General features: G+C 39.1%; 1 protein-coding gene across 4 annotated transcripts; it reads left to right on the forward strand.

Annotated features, from left to right (window-relative positions):
• The first annotated feature begins 271 nt into the window (after nucleotides 1-271).
• On the forward strand, nucleotides 272-8905 carry LOC114359162 (NADH dehydrogenase [ubiquinone] 1 alpha subcomplex assembly factor 3). 4 transcript variants are annotated; one of them, XM_028313444.1, is made up of 7 exons: nucleotides 272-465; nucleotides 627-729; nucleotides 1019-1077; nucleotides 1168-1261; nucleotides 2175-2311; nucleotides 7973-8124; nucleotides 8323-8905. In XM_028313444.1, exons 1-6 carry the CDS (start codon nucleotides 404-406, stop codon nucleotides 8076-8078), a joined length of 561 nt encoding a protein of 186 aa, XP_028169245.1. In that variant the 5' UTR covers nucleotides 272-403; the 3' UTR covers nucleotides 8079-8124; nucleotides 8323-8905. The 4 variants fall into 4 exon arrangements, with proteins under 4 accessions (XP_028169245.1, XP_028169243.1, XP_028169244.1 ...); XM_028313442.1 differs by lacking the exons at nucleotides 627-729; nucleotides 1019-1077; nucleotides 1168-1261; nucleotides 2175-2311 and adding exons at nucleotides 3538-3640; nucleotides 4634-4692; nucleotides 4785-4878; nucleotides 5916-6052; XM_028313443.1 differs by having other exon boundaries at nucleotides 7973-8905.
• Nucleotides 8906-9281: the final 376 nt, after the last annotated feature.

The following is a 9281-nucleotide window of genomic DNA, read 5'->3' on the forward strand; positions in this document are numbered from 1 at the left end:
CATCTGCAATGCCGTAACGTGACGTCAATGACAATTGCAACGTTCCATTCTTTCTGAATATTTTAAACTCAAAAATCTGTTCTTGTTTTAATTTCTTTATTAAATAGTGAAAAACCATAAAATTATGATTATGATTTCAATAATATAATGTTCATTACATACAAAGTAATAAGTAAATAAATAAAAAGTAACATGAGAAAAAGTTTATAAATCGACAACAATTGGATTGCAGATTGGAACGTCCATCCATATGCCAAAGTCAGCTGTCCCATCTGTCACATTCATTTGTCATTTAATTTTGTAAAAAAATCCGAAAACAAAAAATACAGTTTTTACTGTGTAATGTGTTATCAATAACACAGTTGTATTTTGAATCTTCGCCAGTTGCCTTCGAATTTATAAAATGCTGTCTCTCATAGTGCGACAAGCCGGTGCCATCGCCAAAAAGAGTACTCCACTTTTGAGGTTAGAATGTTTATTTTGGTTTCATTTACTACGAAATTTTGAATTTGTTTCCAGTTTCTTTACTTTCATTGAAGTTTGTATGATTCTCAATGCCTATTATTAGTTTGCTAGCTTCACATTGTTTCGTTTCATGCACTAACAGAAGTTTCTATAACTTTCAGTTCTGTGCGCCACAAAGCAGCCTACGAAGGCGATGGCAAGACCACAGTCCGCGTTATAAACCAGGAGCAAGATCTAGGACTTATGATCGACTCATACGCTACGGTAAGTTCGATTTTAGATCTTGTTTTATGCATCAAAAGGTTGGTATTTGACTGCAACCACACCTGATGTTAAATGAGATGCAGTCTAATGTGTTAAGTAAATGGCATTCATTCTCCCCTTGAAGAGACATCGTTACTGCTACTTTACACCACCGAAACTACAGACCCAGTAGTTTATTCCAAATCAGGCCACTGGTGAAATAAATACCTTGGTGTAAAGTGTAAGAAAAACTATTTATGTCTTGTTATGTATGCTATGTAGGTAATGATTTTACTGCAATTCTTTTCAGTATGGCTTCAGATTGAACAATGGCATCACAGTCCTGGGGCCCATGGCTATATTCCCCAGGTAAATATCTACTTCTAATATTATAGAGGTTAAATTTATGAGGTTGTAATCTCTCAACCATCTTATGAACCAACTAAACAATTTTTACAGGACAGTGCTTTCATGGCAAGTGGGCAGCTCCGAGGAAATCACGGAGGAGTCACTGCGACTGTTCAAACTGCTGGAGCCTAAAATAGACCTTGTGGTGAGAACATCTTACTAATATTATAAATGCGAAATTTTGGATGACTGGATGTTTGTTACTCTTTCACGCTAAACTACTGAACGGATTTTGATGAAACTTTACAGTATTATTGTTTATAACCCAGAATAACATATAGGCTATAATTTATGACGATCTGTGACAAATGTCATGCGGGTGAAGCCATGAGCAAAAGCTTGTTAGAAAGATAAAACACTTCTTTCAAAAACAAGAAAATAAATTTACAATGACTCTTGTTTAGTAAGCTAATTTTCCAAATATGAGAGTCTTCTTAGTGCTTTAGTACTCACCACTATGCGCCACTGTCTAGTAAGGTCCTATCACTCGCTAACTGGTAGGTAAGCGTAAATACGGAAACCATCACGGCCTCTGCCCAAACTGCCGTCGTCACCCGCGCGAGTTTTTAGCGCAAGCAATGTATTAACCCACATCCACCCACAAAGTGGACCGACGACCTGATAAAGGTAGCAGGAAAGCGCTGGACGCAGGCTGCTACCAACCGGGCAACATGGAAAGCATTGGGGGAGGCCTATGTTTAGCAGTGGACGTCCAATGCCTGAAATGATTTCGTCCAGAATACTACTACTATATCGTACTAGCGGCCGCCCGCTACTTCGTACGCGTGGATCCCGTTTTACCCCCTTTTCCCGAATTTTCTTTGTTATAAACCTCACGGAGCCCGAGACCTTTCCAACGAATGCAAAACCGTGCAAATCGGTTCGTGCGTTCTGGAGTTATAGCGTCAGGGAGGAAAACCCGACTTATTTTTATATAGTAGACTATCGTTTTAGCGCTCACCAGTTGGCGCTATTGTAGAGTAGTCATGTCAATCACCAGTGGTGCCAACAGTTATGTATTACGATAGCCCTCATTATGGAATTTTTTCTCTATCCAGATAATGGGCATCGAAGCGAACGACCGAAGTATCATGGGCCCGGTGTTCCGCGCCGCGAAAGCCAACAAGCTAAACGTTGAGATCCTGCCCACGGAACACGCCTGCTCTACGTTCAACTTCCTGAATGCTGAGGGACGGTAAGCCTGACAATTCGCCTTATTATTATTATTGGTTTTTGGGCCTTCGTTTGCGCCAGCTCGACCAAGTTTGATCTATTGTGGCAGCCCTTGTCTTTAGAGTTCACTGCTTAGTCCCGTTGAGTCTATAAATTTCCAGATTCTTTGGAGCGTGATATCTGCTATCTCATCCGGGTGCATGATGTGTCGCCCCAGATGGATACTTCTTTTGCTCATAAGCGGGCCGCATGGGCAGAGAACATGCATGGCCGTTTCTTCTTCTGTATGGCAGAATCTGAACAGGGTTTCATGGGTCATGTTCATGTTTTTGTGTTTCAATTCACCTTGTCACAACCACTGACAATGTTGTATACATGATACGAGCTGCGTTCACTTTGACTTGACCGCAGACTACAGAACGCATCATCATTTCAGTCACAGGACGTCCATTGCTGAACATAGGCCTCTCGAATGAAATCGTACACCAAGTACCAGAAAGCGCAGCGTAAGATGTCCACCCACAAGGTGGGCTGACGACCTCATAAAGCTAGCAGGAAGGCAAATCCTTGTGTAACTGACCCTGACTTCGTATCGCCTAACATAGATATTGGGCATGGGGCATTGATATGATGAGGTGAGGTATATTCATCATCATCATCATCATTTCAGTCACAGGACGTCCACTGCTGAACATAGGCCTCCCCCAATGCTTTCCATGTTGATCGATTTGTAGCGGCCTGCGTCCAGGCCAGGGTTGTTACCTTTACGAGGTACAGTCCTATCAACTTAAGCTGAGAATTGCATTTGTGTGAGTGATCGCCAAAAGTACAGTTAGTAAAACACATACAAATAAAATTAATGTTTTATTAAACGGAACTCCATAAAACACTAGCTACCAATTGGGCCGATGTAACGACACTTGACACATCCTTTTAAATAAATAAATAAATAAAAACAGGTCCTCGTTCAGCATATTATTATTATGCCAATTGCCAAGGCACGAAGTACCTCGACGCTGATATTCTGCGAGCACCGTTTATAGAGAGGGCGTCCAGCCAGCCTTACAAAATACAACAAAAAGACAAATGAATTTATAAAATTACAAAATAAAANACTACGAAATTTTGAATTTGTTTCCAGTTTCTTTACTTTCATTCAAGTTTGTATGATTCTCAATGCCTATTATTAGTTTACTAGCTTCACATTGTTTCATTTCATGCACTAACAGAAGTTTCTATGAATTGCAGTTCTGTGCGCCACAAAGCGGCCTATGAAGGCGATGGCAAGACCACAGTCCGCGTTATAAACCAGGAACAAGATCTAGGGCTTATGATCGACTCATACGCTACGGTAAGTTCGATTTTAGATCTTGTTTTATGCATCAAAAGGTTGGTTTTTGACTGCAACCACCCCTGATGGTAAGTGTGTTACATACATGCCCAGTAAATGCCTATATACAGGGTGGAAACGATAAGTGATCTCTCTCGATTATTTCTAAACTATACAAGATATCAATAAACTAGTTATTGATCCTGAAAGTGCTTCATGAGCTCTATCAAACGGTATTAATAATAGGTTACAGAATAAACTGGATCTATCCGAAACTTCAATGTTTCCAGCTTCCATACATTTGGTAAAGGCACATTATTTTAAAAACTACATATGATATCGTAAAACTGATTACTGATTCTAAAAGTGCTTCACAAGCTCTATCCAATGGTATCAATAATAGGTTACAGAATAAACTGGATCTAACCAAAAATTCAATGTTTCCTTCTTCCATACATTTAGTACTACCACAGTCATGACACTCATCTCTTGACAATATTATAGCAAGTAAAGCCTAAAACCAATGTTTTTCATTAATAATTTAAAATAAGAATACAATTTACGAGTTTATTTTAAGTATTTATTATTAAATTAAAAAAATTACACTTCTAATATTGTGTGTCTGGCATACATTTAGTATGGAAGCTGGAAACATTGAATTTTCAGATAGATCCAGTTTATTCTGTACCTTATTATTGGTACCGTTTGAAAGAGCTCATTAAGCACTTTCAGGATCAGTAACCAGTTTTTTAATATCTTGTATAGTTAAGAAATAATCGAGTGAGATCACTTAACGTTTCCACCCTGTATTCACTCTCGTCTTGAAGAGATATCGTTACTGCTACTTTACACCACCAAAACTAGACCCCATGGCTTAATATAGTTTCTTCAACCCTAGTGATTCCAAATCGGGCCACTGGTGAAATAAATACCCTGGTGTAAAGTGTAAGAAAAACTATTTATGTCTTGTTATGTACGCTATGTAGGTAATGATTTTACTGCAATTCTTTTCAGTATGGCTTCAGATTGAACAACGGAATCACAGTCCTGGGGCCCATGGCTATATTCCCCAGGTAAATATCTACTTCTAATATTATAGAGGTAAAATTTTGAGGTCGTAATCTCTTAACCATCTAATGAACCAACTAAATCTTAATTTTTACAGGACAGTGCTTTCATGGCAAGTGGGCAGCTCCGAGGAAATCACGGAGGAGTCGCTGCGACTGTTCAAACTGCTGGAGCCTAAAATAGACCTTGTGGTGAGGATCATACATGTTTTTGAAAGCCAGTTAACACCACTGGTGAGTAAGGTCCTGTCACTTGCTCAAGGCTAGACAGTAGCGCCACCTGGAGAGTTCAGCGCTATGAATAAAGCATTATGCAATAGTTAAGCACTATGAATAACCACCAGTTTGGCACCACTGTCAAGTAAGATCGTACTTACGCAAATACGGAAGTTATCTGCTAAATTAAATGGTTCGAAAATGAGTATGAGTAGCGCACTCGGGTGCCCGCCTATCGCACCTACTGGGTGCGAATAGGGATGTTTCCTGGGTAAAAAAAGCAAGAGTTTTAATTAGTCCGTCAGTTAGCTTATCAAAAACTACTCGACACGTATTTTTCACTTTTTAAAACTAATGAAAATGTAAAGAGAAAGCGTGCTAAAGAAAAGGCCCCTGACGTCAGTGAGTGCGTAAAAGTGCAGCACTTTATGACGTCGCGCGGAACTTCAACGCACTATAACTTTGTTATTGTTTGATTGATAATTAAAAATATACGTGTCCAATATTTTTTTATATTAAAATTGATGGACTAAACATTTTTGTTTAGAAAACTAGCCTATTTTAGTGGAGACCCTCAATGTATTAATTAAGAAAACTTTTCCCGCTGTTTTTGTCCAGAATACAGAATGAGTGCTATCATTTTAGCGCTCACCAGTTAGCGAAACTGTAGATTTAGGTTACTGTCACTTGCTAGTGGCGAAAAAAGGGATACCAACTATCATTTCTTCTCCTCTAGGGCTATTGTGTTTCAAGGACAATCACAATCGCACTCACAAGAATGGCGCCACTAATCGCCAGTGCCAACAGTGGGCTGAGTGTGAGTTTACATCAAACGCGCTCACTGTATAAAAAAATCAGTTTTTGAACGTTTCCCGCTAGGGGCGCTGTACAATCCGTCATACATTCATTTTTTGACGCGTTCACTAGTGAGCGCGTTTGATGAAAACTCACACTAGGCCCTCAGTTAAGTATTACAACGATAGCCCTCAATATGAAATGTTTTCTCTATCCAGATAATGGGCATCGAAGCAAACGACCGCAGCATCATGGGCCCGGTGTTCCGCGCCGCGAAAGCCAACAAGCTTAACGTTGAGATCTTGCCCACGGAACACGCCTGTTCCACTTTCAACTTCCTGAATGCTGAGGGACGGTAAGCCTGACAATTCGCCTTATTATTATTATTGGTTTTTGGGCCTTCATTTGCGCCAGCTCGACCAAGTTTGATCTATTGTGGCAGCCCTTGTGTTTAGAGTTCACTGCTTAGTCCCGTTGAGTCTATAAATTTCCAGATTCTTTGGAGCGTGATATCTGCTATCTCATCCGGGTGCATGATGTGTCGCTCGAGATGGATACTTCTTTTGCTCATAAGCGGGAAACATGAGCAAAGAACATGCATGGCCGATTCTTCTGAATGGCATAAATTCATAAAATTCATTTATTTATTTTTGCAAATAGGCTTTAAAAAAGCGCTTTTACACGTCCCAATATTAACCCTACCACTGCTTCGGGACAATAAATGGGCCAGTGCTGAGAAGAAGCAGCGCAAGAAACTCAGACACTATTGTCAGCCTCCTTTTCAAGGTTTTACAGTCTTTAAAATATACAAATTATAGTCATAAGTATTGATGCGAGCTAGGTAGTTAAACATTCCAAACATTTTTATCTTTTACTAGCTGACCCGGCGAACTTCGTACCGCCTTAGCGTAGAGATTTTCTTAATATTTTTTTCCGTAAGAACCATCCTTGGACTTCCACAAACATTTAAAAAAAAGAATTATCGAAATCGGTTCAGCCGTTCACACGTGATGCCGTGACAACGCGAAACGGGTTTCATTTTTATATATATATAGATATAATCATCAACTTTATAGTAGCCCTTTTTCATTAAGGTGCTTTTGATATGTGCTTTAAATTTATGAATGGGCAATTCTACAACAGTTTGTGGTAATTTATTGAAAAGTTTAATACATTTCCCCATAAATGAAGAATCAGAATCAAGGCAGAATCTGAACAGGGTTTCATGGGTCATGTTCATGTTTGATTTGTGTTTCAATTTGCCTTGTCACAACCGATGACAATGTTGTATACATGATACGAGCTGCGTTCACTTTGACTTGACCGCAGGCCACAGAACGCATCATCATTTTAGTCATAGGACGTCCACTGCTGAACATAGGCCTCTCGAATGAAATCGTACACCAAGTACCAGAAAGCGCAGCGTAAGATGTCCACCCACAAGGTGGGCTGACGACCTCATAAAGCTAGCAGGAAGGCAAATCCTTGTGTAACTGACCCTGACTTCGTATATTATCAACAAAAACATAGATATTGGGCATGGGGCATTGATATGATGAGGTGAGGTATATTCATCATCATCATCATCATTTCAGTCACAGGACGTCCACTGCTGAACATAGGCCTCCCCCAATGCTTTCCACGTTGATCGATTTGTAGCGGCCTGCGTCCAGGCCAGGGTTGTTACCTTTACGAGGTATATTCAGGTATAGTCGAGGTATAGTCGGCCGTTTGGTGTAGTGGTTCGAAACGGACTACTATTCCGGAGGTAGCGGGTTCGATTCCCGCACAGTACAAACATTTGTGTGCATGAACATATTTGTTTGTATTGGACTGGGTGTTTTCTATGTATAATAAGTATGTATTTACAAAAAAAAAGTATTTAAGTATGTTTATATCCGTTGTCTAGTACCCATAGTACAAGCTTTGCTTAGTTTGGGACTAGAAGCGCAGTGTTAAATGTCTAAGGATATTTTTTTTTTGTCTCCGGCACTTTTTCGATTTGGTTAAAGTACCTAATAATGTGCACACAGTTTTTATTGAACTTCGAAAGTTCTGAGCTCCAAGGGCGTTTAGTTGCAGTCTGCTAATGGATACAGTCTGCTACCAAACGTGAAAAGAGAGAGAGATCCAACAATACGTAGCTTACAAGCTATGTTTTGTTGATCCCCTTGAGTTGATGGACTATTGAGTTAATGAGGGCTATGAACGTGACGATTGGTTGGGATTTTGTTATATTATTTATTTATTTATTCAAACCGCCATTTTGTTCCAGATGCGTGGCAGCCGCACTCATCCCACCAACTAGCGTGCAAATGAACGAAGACGATCAACTGCGCACGTCGATGCACTACGCCAACGTATACGAGAAGGAACTCTAGTAGACTACGCTGAAGGCTTGTTACCTCCTGATAGCCTATCAGGAACATATCTGACAGATAAACTACAACTGTTCAATGTTCATGACCACTTGCATAGCATTTCCATAAGGGCACGTCGTTAGTCACTATGGACTTCACCATGATAGCCTATCAGGAACTTATCTGACAGATAAACACCTGCATAGAATTTCCATAAGGGCTCTTCGTCAGTCGCTAATGAAGTCCATGATAGCCTATCAGGAACTTATCTGACAGACAATCTACAGCGTTAAGTTTTAGGCCCATTTGCACTGAAAGCTTGTTTCCGACTCCCTGATAGCCTATCAGGAACATATCTGACAGATAAACACCTGCATAGAATTTCCGTAAGGGCTCTTCGTCAGTCGCTAATGAAGTCCATGATAGCCTATCAGGAACTTATCTGACAGACAATCTACAGCGTTAAGTTTTAGGCCCATTTACATTGAAAGCTTATTTCCGACTCCCTGATAGCCTATCAGGAACTTATCTGACAGATAAACTACTGCCGTTCATGTCCACTTGCATAGCATTTCCATAAGGGCACTTCGTTAGTTGCTATTGAAGTCCATGATAGCCTATCAGGAACTTATCTTAGAAATAAACTACAGGTTTTCAGGCACTTCACTACGGGTCTTTCATCACTCGCTGATAAAATTATCAGAGACTTATCTATCAGATAGCTTATTTGTCAAGTGGATATCGTTTAGTTGTCAAAAGTGCGTAAATTTTTATATGGTCAATAGACACAGCTAGTGTTCATCATATAGCTGAATATTAAATTATTGATTTTGGTTTTCGTCAATTACTGAATAATTCATAATTCATAATTCTTTATTGCTTCATTTGGTGAGAAGGTCTTAAGCTAATACATACGTAAGTATACATCCTCAAATGAACCCTGACAGGGTATTACAATATTTAGTTATTAATAAAATTATATCACTAAAATTTAAGAAGAAATACTAAAAATAAATTATGCATGCTTAAAAATTTCATAATCCAATTCATAACATTTAAATTCCAGTTCATTATTTAATGTCAATACTAATAATCATGTTAAAATTAATAATATGTTCAAAATAATAATATTAATAAAAATAGTATTACTCAATGGTTACAATTTGTCGTCATAATACTCCTTTAAGCAATAATATGCCTTACTTAATAACAATTCTTTTAATC

The sequence above is a fragment of the Ostrinia furnacalis genome, unplaced genomic scaffold (assembly GCF_004193835.3).
Source record: "Ostrinia furnacalis isolate ACB-3 unplaced genomic scaffold, ASM419383v2 OfSCF4239, whole genome shotgun sequence".
Taxonomy (NCBI): domain Eukaryota; kingdom Metazoa; phylum Arthropoda; class Insecta; order Lepidoptera; family Crambidae; genus Ostrinia; species Ostrinia furnacalis.

What these genes read in the sequence shown, in the direction of transcription:
- LOC114359162 (XM_028313443.1), top strand. Translation starts at nt 404, where the DNA reads ATGCTGTCTCTCATAGTGCGACAAGCCGGTGCCATCGCCAAAAAGAGT. An exon ending in CCCATGGCTATATTCCCCAG is followed by an intron (nt 1,078 to 1,167) that starts GTAAATATCTAC and finishes CAATTTTTACAG; the next exon opens with GACAGTGCTTTCATGGCAAG. An exon ending in AGCCTAAAATAGACCTTGTG is followed by an intron (nt 1,262 to 2,174) that starts GTGAGAACATCT and finishes TTCTCTATCCAG; the next exon opens with ATAATGGGCATCGAAGCGAA.